Genomic DNA, 20,996 nt, shown 5'->3' with positions numbered 1-20,996 from the left:
TAAGCTGAGGCTCAGCATGATCAGCCATCAGGAGGTGAACACTGCTGCAGTCCCTGTGTGCCCAGCCAGTGCTGAAATGGGGGAGCCACGCCCAGGCCTCATCTCAGAGAGCACAGTAGGGTTGGGATACCTGTACAGGTCACCAAGTGGGTCAGGGAGGAACCCAGAAGCTACAGCCTTCTGTTCCTGCCCCACACCAGGAGCTGAAGCTGGACTAGAGGTGGCAGGACAGACCCTGTCCATGTGTCACCAACCATTCTGGTCAGATTCTGTGATTCACACATCCCCATCTCCCCTCCTGCACATCCTCCCCACCCCCCAGCATGAGTCAAATCCTCACTAAGCCACAAATAGCTGTCCTCTGTATGAGTCCTCAACATGGCCTCCTGCCTTGAAGAAGACAGAGACCCCCTCAAGGTCCTCCGTTTCCCCTCAGAGCAAAATCCTCTGTGGAAGCTCACAGGCCCCCCGAGGATATCCATGTACAGAGGAGAGGCCAAGCGAAGACCGAACTCAATCCATCAGGGCCAGCTTTGTTCTCTGGCCTTGTCCTTCCTCTACCTGGCCAAGTCACCTCTGCCAGGAAGCCTTCCTACGTTTCCCCCACCCTCTTCTCAAAGCCACAGTTCTCACCACACTTTACCAAGCCTCATCTTAGGCTGGGGCTGCGGCCTAGTCCCATAATCAAGCTTCCTACAGAGCTTAGCTTGGAGCCTGGCCAAAAAGAGTTCTGGAAACACTTGGGGATAAATTTACTAGAACATCTTCCGCCTAGCAGACTGGCCTGCCCTGACCACCTCGCTCTGCAGTAGGAGACAGGCTGGAGAACAGGGCTGGGAAAGGGGCCCCCGTTTCAGCAGGCAGCCAAGCACCAGGGAAAGGCAATGCTGACGTGGAGGGCCTGTGCGCTGGGCACTCCGTGTGATTTCCACTGCAGAGATGGTACCTGGGCCAGGCGCAGGCCAGTTCATGCCCACTTCACGGATGAGCACTCTGAGGCCTGTGGAAATGGTGCAACTTGCCCGAGACCACACTGCTGAACCAGAATCTGAACCCAGTCAACTCAGCCATGGCCCTGTCCCCTAGGCTGTCAGGCCTCCTTAACCTCAAGGTGGACTCCAGTGGCCAAACAGGAAGTAGGTTGCAGGTAAGGGCCGCCCCTCGTATACAGCCTTTTCCAACTTTGAGAAGGGGGCTACCTCAGGAACTCACTGCCTCCACAAGTAAGCCAAAGCTGAGTGCAATGGGGAAGTCCTTCCTTATACCCTATCAGGGCTATCCTGCAGTAGGAACGTTGTCGCAGCAGGGCAGAGCCCCAGCTCCCTCCAATGCTCCCCGACCAGGGAGCCTGAGCCAGGTATGGGGAGAACGCCCACTTCCTCTGGGATCTGCTTCTTGCTAGTGCCTGGACCCTCAGAGTGTGCCAAGCTGCATGTAAATGGAATGCGAGTGCTCAACCTGCCTTGACGCGCCATGAACCCGTTACTCTGGGGTGCTCTGTGGTGAATCCTTTAGCAATGCAAATCCCCTCTGCAGGCTGTGAGGGATCCACAGCTGCATGAGGAAGGGGCTTCTAGTGCAGCCCCAGCTACCCCACCTTTCTAGCCTCCCCAGTCCGAGAGGAGCCACCCTGCCTGGTGAGCCTCAGGATTGGCTTAAGGAGAGGCAGGTGGCTGAAACAGCAGGTCTGATTACTGGCAAAATACTTTGCAGGTGCTTCCAACTTTCTGTAAATTCCCAACTAGCTCGCTCACTCCCCACCCAGTCACTCACTCACTCATTCATTCATTCCGATAGTAACCGTGTACCTACTATGGGCACCTGGGAGGGATTTGGCAGCAAGCAGGACAGATGCAGGCCTGTCCTTGGGAGCTTGGAATCCAAGCAGAGGAAGCTGATACCTGATCCGGATTGGGGCCTGATGAGAAGAAGAGTCCAGCAAGCCTTGGGGACAGGATGCATGGGATGCATGGGAAGGGGCCTGACCTGGCCTAGGGGCTGGCCAGGTGAAGGTGGCACCACAGAGCAGGAGGGCAATCCAAACAGAGGGCACAACATATGCAAGACCCAGCAGTGGGCTCCGCACACAGTGATGCCCCGTGAGCACCCAAAGACTGACCGTGGGCACCAAGGCAGGTTGCTCCCACACTGAGGCCTGCAGAATTCCTACCTTCAAGTACATGGAAGCACCTTCACGCACTGGGCGGAAGGGCAGTGAGACGGCTGCGCCCAGGGAAGCTGGGCCTCTTTAAGTGGGAGCTCAGTCTTTCAAGAGCTGATTTCATTCATTCATTCATTCACTCCACAGAAACAAACCAGTACCCATCACAACGGGGCCCGGGTGCAGAGCCTCTTGGCCCTGGCATCCTGACACTGCCCTGTACTTTGTATCTTGCAATCTTGACCCCGGGGTGAGGGCGGCAGAGAGCGCTGAGGCTCAGCACAACAAACATTAGAGGCTGGGTATATTGTTATTACCCACCCCACCCCCCAACACCTCTTCCCCCAGCTCCATGGGAGCTCCCTCCTGCTGCAGCCCCTCTACCACCCCCCCAGCAAGAAGTGCCCACAAGTGCAAAGCTTTCACCATTTTCCTGGTTTTTTGTTTGTTTGTTTGTTTTGAGATGGAGTCTCTCTCTGTTGCCCAGGCTGGAGTGCAGTGATGTGATCTCCGCTCGCTGCAAGCTCCGCCCCCCAGGTTCATGCCATTCTCCTGCCTCAGCCTCCCGAGTACCTGGGACTACAGGCGCCCGCCACCACGCCTGGTTAATTTTTTTGTATTTTTAGTAGAGATGGGGTTTCACAGTGTTTGCCAGGATGGTCTCGATCTCCTGACCTCGTGATCCGCCCGCCTCAGCCTCCCAAAGTGCTGGGATTATACGCATGAGCCACGGCGCCCAGCCTTCCTGGTGTTTTCTGACACAGATATTGTCACTAGAACATCATCTCCTGAGAACAGCACCTGACAGGCAGAAGGTACTCAAAAAATGCTGGCTGAATGACTGGATGTTCCATCCTTACAACTATGAAACATAGGAAATGTGATCCCATCATAAAGATGAGGTAACTGAGGCACAAACAAGGTCACATACGGGGTTCCCTTTATAATCCCCAGAACCAGGCTTTCTACCACACAGCAGGCATATGCATCAGGGCCCACCTCCAGGGCCTTCTAGATGGCCCCATGAAGTCCCCATCCTTCTTCATTGTAGAGTAATGGCCTCCTCCATATGCCACCAGTCTGGAAATCACCTGTGAAATGTATTTCCCCCAGCGCTGGCTCAGGAACTGTGTAAATCACTAGGCTTAATGGCCTTTGGGATTGTTCCCCACAGACCCCTCCCCAGCTGCTCTGTGCCAGGGAAGTTGGGGCTATGGGGCACCAGACAGGCAGGGCCATAGTCATGAGGTCTGGGCAGCCCAAGGCGTGGTGGATGCTAGAAGGCACTGCCCAGGGGAGCAGCAGCCCCAGGAAGTGCATCAGAAAGACGGGGTGGGGCTGCTGGGAGCCTCCAAAACTGGGGCTGGGGCTGGGGCTGGATCTATACGCAAGGCAAGCCTCTCTCCTACTCAACCCCTGCCCCTTGCCTTGTCCCCCCATCCATTGCTTATCCATGGAGAAACGTGGGTCCAGGTGATCTCCCCGGGACCTCCACACCCTGATTGGGGAGGCCCAGGACTGTGGGAATGGCAGGGGAGCCTGGGGGCCTGGAGCAGGATGTCTCATGGCCCCTTGGATGCTGCTTGGAACACCAGCCACGCATGGTGTTATTTATTTGGCCTCACTCCCATGTCTTCTTCACTGTTTATCTCCCCCATGGACTGAGTGTCCCAAGGGCAGGGACCCAATTGGCCCTTGGAGACCCCAGAGCCCACTCAGGGCAACACACAGCTAAGGTGTGGGAGTGGATTCAGGTGGGGAAGGGATGGTCAGGAAGCAGGTCCTGAAAGATGGGCAGGCTGTGGAGTGGGCGGCAGGGCAGATGGGGCATGGGCAAATGTCTATGCAGAGGAGCGGTTTGGAAGGAGCGGGGTAGCCGGCTGGGAAGCCAGGTGATCTCCCTGGGACAAGCTGCAGATTTTGGCAACTGGCTGCATGCACAGGCATTTGGGTTCAGCTGGCTCCCATAGATATCATGGTCAGGACATTGCTCAGAACCAATATACACTACCCCCCATCCCTGGGAGCCTCAGTGTCCCCTTACTGGGCAGAGGGTGGGGATCCTGTGTTTACCTTCCTATCCCCTAAGGCCACAGTTCTGTACCTTGGCTCAACTTAGGGGGAAGAGGGGGCTCTAGAAAACATGCTAATGCCTGGGCCCTGCCCCCACCCCATTAAATAATACAGCTCAGTGGGTCTCTGGACACCCCCTTCACCTCCCTCCCCAGGGCAGCCCTTGGAGACAGCCCCTGGGCTGGGAAAACTCCTTGCAAAAGCCACAAGAAGATATGTGGGAGTGGCCTATGCCCTCTGGCCCCAGCAAAGCCAGGCTCCGTCCCAGGCTGTTGTGTAAGAGGCTGCTCCATTTTCCACAGTCATGACCAGCTTGGCTCTGTGGACACCTGCACAGACCATGGGCTCCCTGCTCAGCACACATTTATTGAGTACTTGGTATATGCTAGCTGGGAGCTCCAGCCAAGGGCAACCGGCCACTGCCCCTACCCCTCCCAGCCACATAGCCCCTGAGCAGCCAGGCAGCAAGGTCTATTTCAGGACAAGAATGGGCAGAAGAGGGGTTTGAAGCAGGCTAGGAGGTCTCTGACCCAGACAAGGAGGTCAGCGAAGGTTTCAGGGGACAGTGACTCCAGCCAAGCACCGAAGGACAGGTACAGGTCAGTGGGACAACAGGTGGGTCCTGCCTGGGGTTGGCAGGGCCCTCGGCAGCCCGTCCAACCTCTCCCCAGCTTCCTCCATGCTGAGTGCATAGCAGGTGCTTGTTAAGCCCCCATGGAAGGAGATGGCTTCTGTTCTGTTGGGCACTCAGTTCTGCGGGCAGAGATCCCACTCTGTGCCCCTCCCCATGCCCATCAGAAGCAGCCTCCTTGTTGAGGTCTCCACAAGCACCAGTTACAGGGCAGGACAGAGATGACAGTTATGCAGATGAGGTGGCAGGGGGACTGTCAGCTGCAGAAGGATCCCTTTCTATGGAGGGTGCTGAGAACAGTGAGGACACTGAGGCTCCGAGGAGGAGGGCAGGAGGCTTGCCCAGACTATCGCAGTGAGGCTAAGGTGGGTTAGGAGGAGACTGGAAGAGGAAGGGCCAAGGCGAGGCCCCCAGACCCTGCTGTATAAGCCCCTAGGGTTTCTGGGGCCTGCGCCAGCCAAGGTGTGGCTTAAACAATTACACATGCTGCCTCCCTCCCCTCAAGTTGCTCTGCCCAGGTGCTGCTAGGCACAGCCCAGGGGGTGAGGCAGGCATGGAGTGGGGAGGAAGAAGGAGGGTGAAGGATGGAGAGATGGGAGAATTGAGAGTGAGTTCAGACTGCCCTGCCCGACTACTCTGTGAGAACAGGTGACAGTACCACCAGTTCCAGCATGTGACTGGGAGAAAGCCCCAGAAGGAGACCCGGATCCGGGGAGGACTATCAGTCGGGGGACTCACAGCCGTGGCCAGTAGAGGCCAGCTTCTTCCCTTCCCTGACCCTTGGACAGCCCCAGAGATCCCTTTCCTCATGTGACAGGTGGGGAACACTGGCCGGAGGGCACCCAATCCAGAAGCAGGACAGAACCCAGGGCTTACCCCACGACCTGTGCCCTTGGCTGACTGGCTCCTGGACACTGCCCAGCCTGGACCCAGGATTGGTGCAGGGAACAGCCAGAGAGTAATGGGAAGGGCTAGGTCCCTGGCCACGGTGGAGCATGGATCTCATCAAATTCACCATTGGGTGCTGACCAATGACACCCAGTCCTCTGCAGTGCGTAGGCAAAAGTATACCCCCACTATAGGCAAGTACACCCCACCCTGAAGCCACCCTCCCCGCAAGATGAGAATGAAGTCTCACAGGCAGCACCCAGCCAAGTCTGGGCCTTCCCCATGGCCATGTCTATGCGTCACTTCTGTGGCTGTGGCCCTCTAAGGCCAGGTCAGCTGCGCTGTTCCACAGCAGCAGGACATGCTCCTCTGGCCATGCTCTTAGCCCACTCATGCCAGCACTATCTTCAGATGTCATCTGAACCCACAACTTGCTGTTGTCCTAAACAGTCTGCCTAGGCCCTGCCTGAGACAGGATGTGGCCTGAATGGCCTCCTTCAGGCCTCTGACTGACCAAACCTCACTGGCACAGTACGGCAACTTGAGGGCAGTGGCTGCTCCCCCAAACCCCAGGTTTGGGTCTAGTCTATGCCTCAAGTGCTGAGAGGCCGAAGGAAGTGTCCCTCTCCAGGCCTCGGTTTCCCTATCTGTACCACACGGGAGTTAAACTGGACCAACTGGTCCCACAGTTCTCACTGACCCACATCTATAACACAAGTAAGGGTGGGGCTGTTCTACTGGGAGGGGGATTGGGAGCCAAAAATCTCCTGCTTCTGGTCCTGAGGTGGTTCCAAGGAACCTGGGGGTGCCACAGGCCCGGTGAGAAATAAACCCTCCAAGGACATCAGCCTGGCCAGTAGGGCAGCCCCTGCAGAGGGAGATGCATGGCAGAACATTGTGGGAGTGTAGGGACACCCTGAAGGTCCTGTGGCCAGGGGTTGCCTGGAGGAGGTGAGATGCAGGAGGGATGTGTGGGACAGGGCTGAGTGCTTGGACCCGAGCACTAGGGGGAATCCTGCCCCCGCCACTTACCATCTGTGTGATTTTATCATTTAGCCTGGCTAAGCCTCAATTTTTCTCATCTGTGAAAGTGGGATAAAAATGGACTGACCTAACATGTGTGAAATATACCACCGGGGGCCCAGCTTGTAGTGATTGATGTGGTTAAAACAACTACTTCCTTTACAAACATTTCCTTGGCATAGTCACCCGTCCCCTTATCTCCCGCCTCTTCCTTGGCCCCAACTCCCACCCTCAAGCCTCTCCTCTGACCCTGCAGCAGACACTGCTTCCCCATCCTCCATCACTCCTTGCCTTCTGCAGAATCTCCACCTCCAGCCCAAGGTGACCCCATCCTCGGCTCAAGGGTAAATCCTGATTAGCCTGAACCAATCACAGTATACTGTTTAGATTGCCAGTGATTGGTTCAGAGTGGACATGTGACTCAGTGTCAGCCAGTGAGATGTGAGAGGAAGTCGGCTGGGGGCTTCTGGGCAAGGTTTCCTCCCCTCTTAAGAGAAACCCAGAGGAGACATCTCTTCCATGCCTAGTGCCTGGGTCTGCAGATGATGCCTGGAGCTCTGGCAGCCATCTTGTTGCCATACAGGAAGTTGGCCAAGGACAGACAGCTACACCAAAAGTGAGGCCACCAGGCCAAGCACAGGTGACCACTTGGTCTTTGCCAACAGCCGCATCACACACCTGTTGGCTCCCTGTCAGGGAATAAAGGGCCCACCATGAGGAAAACCCACCACACTGGGGTTCCATGATAAGCACAGAAGCAGCCTCTTGTTGGCAGCCAAATGTGCTCCTCAGACTCAGATCCTGAGGGGGTTGCAGTCAGCTCAATGCCTACTCCTCAAGGGCCCCATGACCTGGCACAGAGCTGGAGGAGGGGCATGGGGCTGGAGGAGGGACTCACAAAGGGCAGGGAGCTGGAGGAGGGTGTTGGTCAGGAAGGCTTCTGCCCCAGGAACCTGGGTGGAGCCAGTAGCCTGGAGAGGGACATGGTGAGCAGTGAGTGAAGGCCAGAGGTGGGGAGGCTAGAGCTCTTCCCAGGACCTTCAAGTGTCCCAGATAGTCCCAGGGTCAGAGGCTGGAGCCAGCCCAGGCAAGGCCTCAGGGGCCAGCCAGGGAAGTGGGGCTCTGCCCATGGCAGGCTTCTGGGGTGCAAGGTCCCAGCTAGCCCAAAAGGGAGACACTCCAGCAAGCCTGGGGAGGTCCAAGGAGAGATACAAAGACTCCCAGGGCCCTAACACACCCACCACGGACTCAGCTCACAGAGAGAAAGGAGAAATGACTATTTGCAAGGGCCCTTAGCACAGAGGCCTGCTCTGCCAGCTCGTTCTCTTTTCTCATAACTGAAGTGGGGGCAGGGCGGGGGTGGGTTGTTTAGTTGTTTGTTTGCTGGAACTGGTGGCAGCACCAGGCCTGACCTTTAAGGCTTCAAATGCAGCGTTTTAGGCGGGGCCAGCAGAAGGAGAACACGGGCTGCGGAAGGAAGTGATCAAGACTGAAATGCCACATCAGGCTGGAAACTCGAGGCAGAGCACGGGCCTCTACTGTCTCAGGAATACGCCAGCTCCTCCAAGCCCACACTGCCTGGTGACAAAGTTGTCCTTCCCAAGGGGACCCAGAAAGCTTTTGTGTCTCTGAAACAGCACAGGGACATCAGAGTTTGCCCCACAGAAACCCAAGGAGTTGGGGCCTCACACCACATAGACATCTTGCCCTTCGAGTTTGCCAAAGCAGACCTCAATTTGCCCCCAGACCCATGCCATAGATTTTACTTATTTATTATTTATTTATTTATAAATGACAGGCTCTCTGAAAGGGTGACTCTGTAGGCTCAGACTCAGACCACGCCACACCGGTTGCAGTCAAGAGATCTTTATTGGAGGAGTCCGAGGGAGAGCCGAAGTGGAAGAAGAAAGAGAGCGAGGGCTCTGCAGCCTCCGTCTTTTATGCCTAGGGACGTTATGTGGGGGTCGCTGGTTGGCTGAGGGGCTGGGTCTAGGCTGAGGCGGGAAGGCATGACCTCTGATTGGCTCCTTTTGGCGGGCCTGTATTGGGGAGGAAGAAGAACCCGGAACCAGCGCCATTAGGGTGCTCCTGTTACCTAATCCTCTCACTCTGTGTCCAGACTGGAGTCCAATGGCACCATCACAGCTCCCTATAGTCTCAACTTCCTGGGCTCAAGCCATCCTCCCACCTCAGCCTCCTGAGTAGCTGAGACCACAGGTGTGCACTACCACACCTGGCTAATTTTTATATTTTTGTAGAGATGGAGTTTCGCCATGTTGCCCAGGCTGATCTACAACTCCTGGGCTCAAGCGATCCTCCCACCTCGGCCTCCTAAAGTGCTGGGATTACAGGCGTCAGCCACTGCGCCTGGCCGGATATTTTTATTTAAGAGAAACAGCTATACATCAGTGCAAGGAAGGCTGCATAGGGAGTCACCCTCCTCGCAGTCTGTACTGAGCATTAGGGATGGGGGCTGGGCCCTGTCCACAGAGTATGCGCAGCCACAGATATGTGGGGCTTGAAGGTTCCCTTCTCCCATCTTGGGCCTCAGTTTCCCTGTCTATATGATGGTGGTATCAGGACCTCAGGGATTTCTGTGGCTGTGGCATGTCCTTTCCAAGTCAGGGAAGCACACAAAGCCCATAATGCCCAAGGAGATGGTTGCACCCAGGCTCCCTGCCCCCACAGAAACCCCTCCTGGCCTGTAGGCTTCCTGAGCCCCTCACAGCCACTTCCCAAAATGCCAAGGGCCCTGGGCCATCACAGCACTGACAACACACAGGCGAGTCCTGAAAATGCCAGGAAACTCTCAGACAACAGAACCCACAAGAACTCGGTCCACACAGCTACTGGGGCCAGGGCCCATCACAGGGCACCTGGACAGCCTTATTTATGAAGACTCAGTAGAAAAAATCCATCCTTGAAGGAAGTGTCTTCGCTGGAGATGCTCCAGATAGAGAACATGTGGAGGAATCATCCCTCCAGATCATCAAGGGATCATCAAGCCAAAGTTTTTACAGCCCAAATCGTGCCCACGGTGTCTTGCTGGGGGGAGGACCCAAACCCACAGCAGATACTCAAGGGCTGCCAGTCTCCTGCCCTTCAGTGTGCAAATAAGAAGCACCCACTCTGAAAGGGAAAAGTGCCAGCCCAAGGTCACACAGCAAGAGCTTCCCACTCTGCCTGAGCCCGGGCTCCACGCCCACCCTCCAGATTTTCCACGCGGGGAAGGGCTGTTTGTAAAGATGCTTCACTTCACAAAGGACTCACGGAGCTCCTCTGAGTCCCAAGTCCTCCAGTGAATCTAAATACCATTCAATTTGCAAAAATTTGAATTACAAGGATGCAGCCTCTGTTTCCTTTGCAGACTGTCATCACGCCAGTTGGTAGAAGATCAAACTTTCCAGCTCAGCCTTAACTCAGGCTGTTTCTAACATAAAAGTTTGCAAAACACTGGTCCTAACAATCAGGATGCTTTATTTCCCACTGCCAGTGTTTGTCCAGCTGAGCCCTGGCATTAACCTCAAAGGCAGGTAGTGAAGGTGGGCACTAGGAGCCCATTCTGGCTGCAGAGATAAAACCACACGTGTGCTTGCACTACATAGGCTCCCAAGCACATGCCCACATTTGAATTCATATGCACATACACGCACACACCTACTGCTGCCTACACACGAGAATGCCCATGCACACACATCTACACACATGCATTCATGTGTGAGTACAAACACACGCACACAAGTGGGTATATGCACAAGCATGCTCAGATGTGAACACATCTGACACATGCACACACATACATGAACACATAGGTGTAGACACGCCCACATACAAGCTGACATGTGCACACAGGCAAAGGCAAGAGCCAAGCATAAGAGGAAAGACTCACAAACCACAAGTGGGTCCCAAGTGCCTGTAGGGCCTGGATGGGTGCTGGGTGCTATGGATGAGGGGATAGTGGCTGGCACTTGGAGTGCAGGCCCAGCTAGACTGCAAATACCCCCTAGATCCAGTCGGGATCCACATGCCCTTATCACAGACTCCCTGGGGCCAGGCCCATCCCTCACGGTCTATCACACCCCAACCCTATGTGGCAGTACAGCCATGGAAGCCCTGTTTACAGATGAGGCTCCAAAATCCAGAGAGGCTGTGGAAGTTCCCAAGGTCACACAGCTGTTGAGAGGTGTGGCAGAGTCTCAGTGCACTCGAAGAGGGGGCTTGCACAGAAAGAACTAGCCAGCACGGAAGGCAGGCATCAAAGGGGAAGAAAGGGGCCCAGAGTCTAAGAGGGGCAGGGAAAAGACAGGCAGAGGGAGTGACTTCTCACCCTTTTCACCCACCCCTTCCCCTTTGTTTAATGAGGATCATTTCCAAGGTGGGAAAGAGGGATACTGATCAGCAGGAAAGGCTTCCCATGCCCCTCCCTCTCTGCTAAACAATTAGGCTGATGAGAGCTCAAAGTGGGTCAATCTGAAAAGCAGCCGTGAGACACCCAAGGTATGGCCAAAGGAGGGTCCAGGCACCCTCACACCGGAAGAGACAAGGCCCAGCGGCCACAGCTAAAGCAGGGCGTGGAGAAGAGCAGGAAGACCCCAGATCTGTCTTCTTAGGGCATTGGAATGTCAGAGTTGGAAGGATCCCGGAAGAGAGGAAACTGAGGCCCAGGGAGAGGAGGAGTTTTGTCCAAGGCCACCAAGCAAGCTACCCAACTGAGAAGATTGGGCTGGGCTTGCCCTTGACAGAGGCCCCCTCACCTAAGATGGGGGCTTTCAGAACTCCTTTGTGAAGATTCTCCCCACCTAATCCCAGCTAGACAGTCTCCTAGTTTGTGAGGCTCTCCCCTCACCAGGCTCAGTCACGGGTAACAGTGATGGCTGGGGACCCAGCAGGGCCAGACCAGATCCAGAAGGAAAAGCACTGTGAGGGCCCAGGTGAGAGGAGCGGGACCAGGACTGGGGACACCAAGCCAACAGCCAGAGTCTCATGGTGGCAGGGCAGGGCTTGGCTAAGTCTGCCCCTTAGGTCCTGACCTTATGTAGATTTGAATGACAGAACCTTGACTCCTTTAGGGAGGCCCCAAGAGACCCCTGTGGGGACCTGCAAGCCAGCAGGGCCATCTCAATCTCTGTGGTCACCTGCACTGGCCCCCCTTCTGCCCTTAGCCACAGGCAGCTCTGGAGGCTCTTCAGGTTACACAGGACAAGAGAAGAAGAGAAGGAAAAAAAAGCAAAAACCACACACACACTTCCCTTGGGGAATACGAATATTGATTCTGTAGCTTCTTGTTTAGACAGTAGGTACCAGAAGAAGAAGTAAAAAAAACCTGACATGAAGAGAATCTTCCCAGTTGGCTGGAGGGCTGTAGCCAGCAGTGGGAAAGTCCCTCACCCTCGGCCCCAGCGTGTCCTCCCCAGGCCTGAGGCCCGCAGCCCAGTCACTTAAAGACACAAGGCACCAGGTCTGGAGGCAAATGTCAGCATGGGAGTGGGGTAGGTGGCTGGAAGGGGGAAGAGAGAGAAAGACCATTCCTATCCTACAGGCAACACTGCCCTGCTAGACAGAGCTCAGGCCCACCTGCCTTGACTCCCAAACATCCAGCTGCCCCTTGGAGAGTTCCCTAGCAACAAGCCCTTGAACGCTGGTTCCCAAACCCCCCAAGTCCCACCCATCCAGATGGCATGAGGCCCCCCAAGCATCTATAAGATCCTAGCCCTGTGAAGTCCCCTCAGACTTGGCAAAACTGCCAAGGGACTAAACGAGTCAGCCTCAGGTTTCTGTGAACAGCCCCCAGCCCCACCCCCACCTTCATGACCTTTCTCTCCGGAATCAGACTGGAATCTGGAGAGGGAAATGGCACCTCATCTCGAGATGAAGCCCCTCCTCTCCTCCACCCCTCCACACAGAGCAGGCCTGGCCCATAACTCAAAGCTCGGGGAAGGAAAGCTCTGGGCTGGGGGTGCTCCATGATGGCCTGTGTATACGTGGGAGGTAGATGGAGGTGAGCACTAGGGCTATAAGCACTGGGGCTGGCAAGGCAGCTTCGTGCCAAGGAAGGCCCCTCAGGGTTGCCTGAGACCCAGAGGAGGAAAGAGAGACAGATGGGGCAAAGTTACAGCTGGAAGCCCCAAGCCCAGCTCTCACATCCTAGGCCTCTTCATTTTCTTCTCAAAGATTCAGGCTTCAGGCCCCCATCCACTTCCTGGGCCCACTGCCCAGATGACCCCAGCCCTGTGGCTGGGCAGCCAAGTGTCTGACAGATCTATCCTTTCCCTGTCCTGCCTCTCATGGTTGTGGGCTTTAAGCAGGTCCCTTCATTTTTCTGAGGTCAGTCTCCCCATCTGGAGGATGGACATGACCACAGGCTCTGAGGTCAAGGCACTGATGTGGGTGAGGGGCCCGGCCTGGGCTCAGTAAGGGAGATCACCATTAGCCTGGCAATGTTCCCCCACCACAGTCAGGCTGTGTTGCAGGGAGTGAGGGAGGGAGGTGGCCCAGTGTCTTCCTCAAGGAGGTAGAATCTGGTGTGAGTGGGCAGAGCCTGAGAGAGTGGCACAGCCCAGAGCTGGGATGGGAAGGCCTCTGGAAGGTTCGGGTGTGAGACCTTGAAGGAGGAGATCTACACCCGAGAAAAAAAGCACAGTCATGGCAGGGCAGCATGAGCAAAGTAGAGAGACAGGTGGCCACCCAGCCCGTGGGAGCCCTGGAGACTGGCGGGTCTCGCAGTGAGACTGGCTACCGCCCTGCTGCAGCATCTGGGCTTAATGCTAATGTTAACAGTGGCAGCCATGGCACCTGACGGAGCCCTCCCTGCCCACTAGAGGCGACATCCTCTCCCATTAATTCTCACCACCAGCCTCTTAAGCAGATTCTATCATTTCAATTGTGGAAACTAAGGCAAGGTCATCCCAATGGAGCCTGCAAAGTCTACACCTGACACCCAGCATGTCCCCAAACTACATCCTCCCAGGAGCTGGCAGTGTCCACCCATACACATCTGAGGTGCCAGGAGCTGGCAGTGCCCACCTGCACACAGGCAGGAGGAGAAGGGGATACTCTCTGCAGAAGTCCACTTAGAGGCCAGCTTTACTCTGGAGTCAGTCTCTCCATGGGGACATAAGTGTGACAAACAATCTGGAGTGAGATTCACCTGCAGACTATGAGAGGACTCATCCTAAAATGAGTTTCCTCCTTTCTCAGGGGTTAGCCTGGCACAGCTGACCAAAAGGAGGTGCCTGATAAAGATGGAGTCCAGGGGAACAGCAGCCAAGGGTCCCCCCAAAGTCCTCCACACCAGGAGGGCTGTACCTGGCAGCTCTGTATCTCGGTGATGGCAGCATGGCTGCGAAGCCTCACCCCTCCCTCCTGCAAAAGCTGCGGCAGATTGTTGGGAAGATGGGGGACCCAGATGTGTGATGCTGCCTCCCTCCAACAGGGAGAGCCACAGGGAGATGGAGACAGGGGCTGGAAGGCACAGACAGACACACGTCACCCACCATTAACCGTAGCTAGACTGACGCATGCCCTGTTGTAGGCACTGCTCCCCATGTGTCCACTCAGGAGAGGAGCGTGTACTCTAGTTGTCATTAATCTGCTGGTGGTCCAAACCCCTCAGGCCCCTCACTGCTTCTGCCCACCCTCAGAGGAAGGGAGACGCTGGCCAACACCATCGCTAGAGCAGAGCTGGGCTAAGAGGGTGCAGTCAGGTGGGCCAGCTCAGCCGGGTGCTCCACCCAGTACTCAGCCAGGACTCCACAGAGCAGGGGACAGAGAAACCTGGGGGCACCGGAGAACAGGGCACAGAGGCCCAGCAGAGAGGACAAAAGAGGCAGGCAGGGAAGGATAGGTACAGCTCTATGAAAGACCCGAAGAAGGGGGACAGGGTAGGAGGGAGGGAAAGACACAAGGGGAGGCAAAGCAGTGAGGGCTGCCCTTCAGCTGGCGGTGGTGGCCTGATGCTGGGGAGCATAGCTGGAAAAAGGAGGAGGCAGGTAAAAGGTGTGCTCGGACTCAGGCCTCCCACACCCAGCCGGACAAGTGCACACATGTGTGCATACATGTGTGCACACATGTAGCCTCCTCCTTGTTTGAAACTCTGATCCAGGTCCAAGTAAGGTGAGAGAGCCCAACCTCCCCCCACCCCCCGCCCCCCAAAAAAACCCTGAAGCCCTGTCCTCCCTTCAGCGGTAACCCCTCTGTCCTTCTCAATCCAGCAGCAGCCTTGGTCCATTTTGTCTGGTGGGCAGAGAGCCATACTGCCAGAGCGATTGCAGAAATCACAGCTAGCGGACCCCAAACCCACACTTGCTTAAAATCCAGCAGCTTGTGAAGCTGGGCCCCTTTGCACTGGCAGACACTAATGAGAAAATGACTTTCTCATCGGGGGCCTTCCCCACTGAGGGGTTGTCACTCCAGTGCCACGAAGCTGGGTTCCACTCTCCTCCTTGGAAATCCACCTGTATCAAAGTGTCATCCCAGCCTGGCCACACTGACCCAGCAGAAGGTTCTGGGAGGCCACCCATCCCTGAGCAGCCCCACAGAACCTTCTGGCCCCAACAACAGCCTAAACCTTTCTTATCAGTTCAACAAAAGCACCAATTCCACTGGCCATGGTTATGTGTGGGCCCCTTGCTCCCTCCAAGGATCAATGGGCATCCTCGTCTGCGGGACCGGGACAACTGAAGGGCGCTGGCTGTCAGAGCAAACCCTCTGTGTCGTTGTGCCATTAGTCACCTCCCCCTGGACCCTCAGAGCGGCACAGCTCCCACCCCACCCCCACCCTCATTCTCTAATTACGGTTTGCAAGACATGTCCCAAACCCTCAAATTAGCTCCAACTATATCGACAAGAGAAGAGCGTCCAGCTGGAAATGTGCCGCTGCCGTCACACCCGCCTCGCCATCTTCTGGCTGAGGACAGAGGGACAGGTGTCTACTCTGGTCAGGGTCTCACATCGGCCTTCTAGAGGAGACTCGTGCAGGCCCAGAAGCCATCTGACCAACTGCACGTTGCAGGGAAAGGGAGTGAGGTCGGGAGAGGTGGAAAGAGACATCTACTTAAACCTTCACTCAAGGAGCTATGAAATGGCTAAGAAAAAAATAATTGTGGCTTGGCTCGTGCTTGGCTTTGAGGAAGAAAGAACAACCAAAAAATAATGCTTTTGCTTTTTTTAAGCACTATGATTGAAGTCCATTTCCATCACGGCAAATGAAAGACAACAACGCACCCACCAGCCCTGAACTTCCATACGATTCTTTTCTCCCTGGGCACCCCCCCCACACACATGAAAAATCCAGACGGTTGACAGAGGACACGTCCGTGCGGCACCTGTAATTTGCCAACTGATCACCCGCCTGAGCACAGCCAGGCTGTGCAATGAGAGAGATGACAAGACGGAGAGAGAGACCCAGAGAGGCGCTTTTCCTGAGTTTGTTTTTCCCTCATCTTAGAGAGCCTACGAGCCGGAGTCGGCAGGTTTTGTGGCAGGACCAGGGGCTCTTACCCTTGGGCAGAGCTGGTTTAAATGACGCAGAGCCAGCCTCTCCCTTTCCCTGAGGCCAGACCCTTCCCCTTGGCCACCAGCAGCCCGACGACTCATGCCCCAATCTCCAGGCCAGGACACTGGTGAAGGAGTCCAGGGACAGGTGGCTCCTCAGACCCGGAGACAGATAACAGAAGCGAGGTGGTCACCGGGCCCCAAAGGGGTGTCTGGGCACTGACATAGGGCTGAAGCACAGTGTCAGGAAACTGATACGTCCTAAAGGCCACATGCACTGAACATCCACTCCCAGCCCCAGACACATCTGGCTAAGCTCACCCGGAGGAGGCAGCCCGAGTTTGCTGGCTCTTGGGGAGGAGGAGGGGGCTCAGAAGGACCAGAAAATCTGTGGAAGCTGGCAGAGCCAGGAGAGGCTATTACTCTGTTGGCAGCAGCAGCAGGCGCAGGCAGGGGTCCTTCCCACCCTTCACCTTCTGCCCGGACCCCAACACCTTCACCTCCCAACTGGGCTCTCCAGGGGACTCTCTCCTCAGGTGGAGGGGGGGCCAAGAACAGGGGACACTGCCTCTGTGGCACTGGCCACAGCAAGAAGGTGCTCGCATTCTCAGCATACAGCTCCCCACTAAAGGAAAAGGCCCTTGAAGGCAGGTGCGGAGATGTCCCTCAACTCTGGCTGTAAAGCGCCGAATTCCCACCAGGGAGGGAACGTGGGGCAGATGCGCGGCTCCAACTCCGCCGGGCAGGGGTCGCTGACCGCCCGCCTCACCCAACCCAGGTTTCCCTCTCACCGGGTCAGCGGCAGGGAATCAGCTGACAAGCTCGGACCGCCCCCCCGCCCCCCAACTCCTCCCGGGGCTTGAAAATCTTGCCTTGCCTCATTCGGGGGATTTGGGGGAAGCAGGGGCACCGCGGGGAAGTTTCGAGACGCAGCCAGAGCGCCGGGACCGCGGCTGCCAGCCTTCGGGGCTTGGGGCCGCCGCCCCCGGGCGCAGCGGGCAGCCGGACCCAGCGCCTCTGCCCTGGCGCGGGGCGCAGGGAAGGAGTAGTGCGGACCCGGGGCAGAGCGGGGCGCAAGGCTCGGCCGGGGTCCCGCGGCCGGCCGAGGCCACTTACGTGTGCTGCTGGGGGAAGCTGTAGGCAGAGGCGCCGGGGGCGGCGAGCAGCGGTAGAAGCAGCAGCGGCGGCAGCAGCAGCCACAGCGGGCGCGGGGGCCCGGACGCCGGGCGCCGGGTGCCGGGGCCAGGCTGGGGGCCGCAGCCGGGCCAGGGGCGCGCAGTCCGCGCTGGGCCGGGCCGAGAGGCGCCGCAGGTCCGAGCCGGCACCGCCATGTTTCCATTCAAGATGCGGCGCCGCGGGGAGGGGGGGCAGTGGCGGCGGCGGCGGCGGCGGCGGCGGCGGGGGGTGGGGGGGCGCGGGCGGCGGGCGGTAACTCGGCCTCTCCTCCGCCGCCGCCTTCTCCGCGCGGGGCCTCCGGGGCTGCACGGGCCGCAGCGCCTCTGCGGGCTGCGCGCTGCGATCTTCCTGCAGCGCTGGCTCCAAGCGCTCTGAGTGCCCGACCCGGGACCTGCGCTCAAATAGCAGCCGCCGCCAACCTGCCGGCACCGCCCTCTTCTCTCTCTCCCTCCCTCCCTCCCTCCCTCTTCCCGAGCTGGCCCGCCCCCGCGCGCCCCCGCCGCGGCCACGCGCCCACCCGTGCCCGCGCGCCCCTCGTCCCCGCGCAGCCCGAAGCCTGCCCTACTGGCTCGCGCGTCCTGCGCCCCAACCGCTGTCCGAGAGCCCCGGGTGCGCCCCCGCCCCCACACCTCAGACCCTGCCGCTCCTCTCCACCCCACCCGCAGGAAGAGTCCCGGGCGCCGCGGCCCAAGGCAGGAGCATATGTGACCCTTCTGGGGGCTCGACCTTCAACAGGCTTAAGGCCTGGAGTCACAGGTTTAATGGTGGAGTGACAGCTTCAGCGGAGACCAGAAAAGGAGCCATGCTGAACTTACAGCCCGTGGCTCTAGCTATCTTCAAGATTTCTCTCTGTCGGGGGGGTTTGCACGCCCGGCTGCTGGCAGAAAGGGCATGGACCTCCTGGTTCCCTAAGCGGAAACCTGGGCCCGGCTGTACGGTTGTGGGGGGCTGGGGATGGCAGGATGCAGCCCTCTGCAGCCACTTGCTTCGCTTCCCTGGGCTGAACAGGCACTGTGTGCAGGCCCGTCCCAAGCCCCAGCTCCCGGGGTTTGCACAGCCTCTGTTTAGATTCTTCCAGAGCCAGGAAGCTCATCTCTGCACAACCCAGTCCTTTCTGTCCTGGAGGCCCCTGGCTCTTCCCTGCTGTGGGGAGAAGACTGGGGCTGGTGTCAACCGTGACTCCACAGCTTGTGGCCCTTTCAGAGCCTCAATGTCCTTGCTTGTGAATGCTTGTGTGGGTGCCCACTCCCATTTCCAGGATGAAGTGAGAATGGGGAGAATCTCTTGGTAAACTGAAGCATTCACAATGAGGGGAGACCATCCCTAAGATTCTGTTGAAGTTGCCCTGGAACCCAGCTCTGCCTCTGGTGCAGATAGGATGAGAGAATGCTCCCCACCAACTTGACACAGGGCAGGACCCCCTCAGCAATAACTGCCCACAGACCTGGCCTATCACGAGGAATGAGGGATAGTAACCAGCTGGGCAGGATGGTTCGGAAACGTCCAGATGCCCCACCTCATGGTTTCAGTGGCCCTCCTATTACCCATTCACAAGTCAGCCCAAGGAGGGCTTGCAGTTGAAAGGGAATAGTAGCCCCTGGACTGAAAAGGGTAGGGGTAGGGGCTGGAAATAGGGCCCAGGACAACCTTCCCTTGCTGCCTAGTCCTGCCTTGGCTCCTCCAATCCCAGCAAACCAGCGCTTGACAGGGAACAGTTTCCTTCATTTCTTGAAGTATCCTCCTCCCTTGACCTGAATGAGCCTTCAGGGGCCAGATTGAGGTTTGCCAGCAGATCCCAAACCATGAGACCCCCAAAAAAGTATCAGAGGAAGGCAACGCAGGGGCCAGGGGCCTGGTGGACAGGTGGGACCTGATGGACTATGGGAGACAATAGCCCAGCTCTTTGGGGGGACAAGCAGGGTCCTCACTGAGCCAGTTGCTCCCCCCTCCACCGCCACCTCTGGACACAATGGGAGGGCAGGGGGGCAGGGGTCCTGCTCAGGAGTCGACAAGCGTGAGCTAAACAGGCGCCCTCCCAGCCCTGCCTGCTGAGACCTGTCCCCAGTATCTCTGTCTTCCTCATGCCCAAGGTAGGGCTGGCCTGTGATATCCTCTCTTACCTGTTTGCTGGACAAATAATACCTGTGCCCATGGCCCCAGGGGACCATCATAAAGGACATCATTCCTCTTGGGTGCCCTGTCGGGGGTGGGCGCCTTCCCAAGGCAGACTCTGCAGTGGTCTGAGGAATGTGAGGGCCAGCCTCCCTGCCCTCCAACACCAGGGTAGCAGCGCTATCCCCAAAGTGTCCAGGCCATGAGGCACATAGAGTCAGTCTTGGTACAGTGGGTGGGTTTTGGCAGTTGGGCATTTCAGTTCTAGCCTCCACAGATGTGCACCTAATTGAGGCTGCTGGCGCCAAGGGAAAGGCGGGAGATTTTGGTTGACAGGCCGTCAAAGAAAGACAAATAAGGAGGGGAGGTAATTAAGAGTAAACAAGTGGTAGGTGTTTATGGATTACAACTTTTGAGGCTCACAACATCCTCAGCCCTCTTGGCAGCTGGCTACAGCCACACGTTAAGATCTTGGGAGAAAAATTTGAGCCTTCCCAAGGAATAGGGGAACTTCCATGGCAGGCACATTGGTAAATGTGGAGCTGCCCACCTGGCCCAAGTTGCCTGTGCTGGAAGACATAGGGTGGCAGGGGCAGGTGAAGCTACCCTGACAGGGGGCCTGGTAGGTGCCAGTTCTGCATGGGAGGTCAGCTCAGCAGGTCAGAAGAGACTGATAGAGCCATAGAGAGAAACTACTATGTGCCAAGCAGGCCATGGGCTCAGTTGTGCCACTCGAGGCCGGTCCCAAGCCCCAACTCCCTGGGTTTGCACAGCCTCTATTTAGATTCTCCCAGAGCCAGGAAGCTCATCTCTGCACAACCCAGTCCTTTCTGTCCTGGAGGCCCCTGGCTCTTCCCTGCTGTGAGGAGAAGACTGGGGCTGGTGTCAACCTTGACTCCACAGCTTGTGGCCCTTTCGTAGGAAGCCCATCAGGAACATCCAGGACGCCTGTGGTGGCGAGATTCTCACCCTAGCCTGCCCTGCGTCCAGTCTCACCTTTTATGAACAGGCTGGACAGCTCCTTATTCAGAGAAAACTCCTGCCTCGGGCTTTACTCCTGCAGTTCCTCCTGCCTGGAATACCCTCTTTTACCTCTACCATTTGAACTCAAGATATTTATGAGCCCATTAATACCACTTATACCAGGAAGCCTTCCTGGGGTACTACCACCCCCAACAGGGTGGGCCTCCTCCTCTTGGTCCTGTCCCTTCTGCTTCCTGCGCTGGCCAGTAGTATGCTGTGGCCTCTTGCCTTGGGTTCAGAAACACACCTGCACTCTGGCCTCTTTTTTTTTTTTTTTTTGAGACAGAGTCTCACTGTGTCGCCAGGCTGGAGTGCAAGTGCAATGGCATGATCTCGGCTCACTGCAACCTCCAACTCCCTGGTTCAAGTGATTCTCCTGCCTCAGCCTCCTCAGTAACTGGGATTACAGGCACATGC

General features: G+C 57.0%; 1 protein-coding gene across 4 annotated transcripts in view; it reads right to left on the bottom strand.

Moving 5' to 3' along the window:
• The window catches only part of CACNA2D2 (calcium voltage-gated channel auxiliary subunit alpha2delta 2), a 141,791-nt gene extending 123,980 nt beyond the window's left edge, over positions 1-17,811 (bottom strand). For 2 of the 4 annotated variants that reach the window (XM_030811702.1, XM_030811704.1), the window contains exon 1: positions 17,385-17,811. In XM_030811702.1, the coding sequence (XP_030667562.1) occupies positions 17,385-17,599 (215 nt within the window). In that variant the 5' untranslated portion in view covers positions 17,600-17,811. The remainder of the gene's footprint in view (positions 1-17,384) is intronic. The other 2 variants (XM_030811701.1, XM_030811703.1) reach the window with 1 other exon arrangement.
• Between the last annotated feature and the right edge of the window lie 3,185 nt (positions 17,812-20,996).

Source organism: Nomascus leucogenys, chromosome 4 (genome assembly GCF_006542625.1).
Source record: "Nomascus leucogenys isolate Asia chromosome 4, Asia_NLE_v1, whole genome shotgun sequence".
Lineage (NCBI taxonomy): Eukaryota > Metazoa > Chordata > Mammalia > Primates > Hylobatidae > Nomascus > Nomascus leucogenys.
This window is presented reverse-complemented; position numbering and strand designations above follow the sequence as displayed.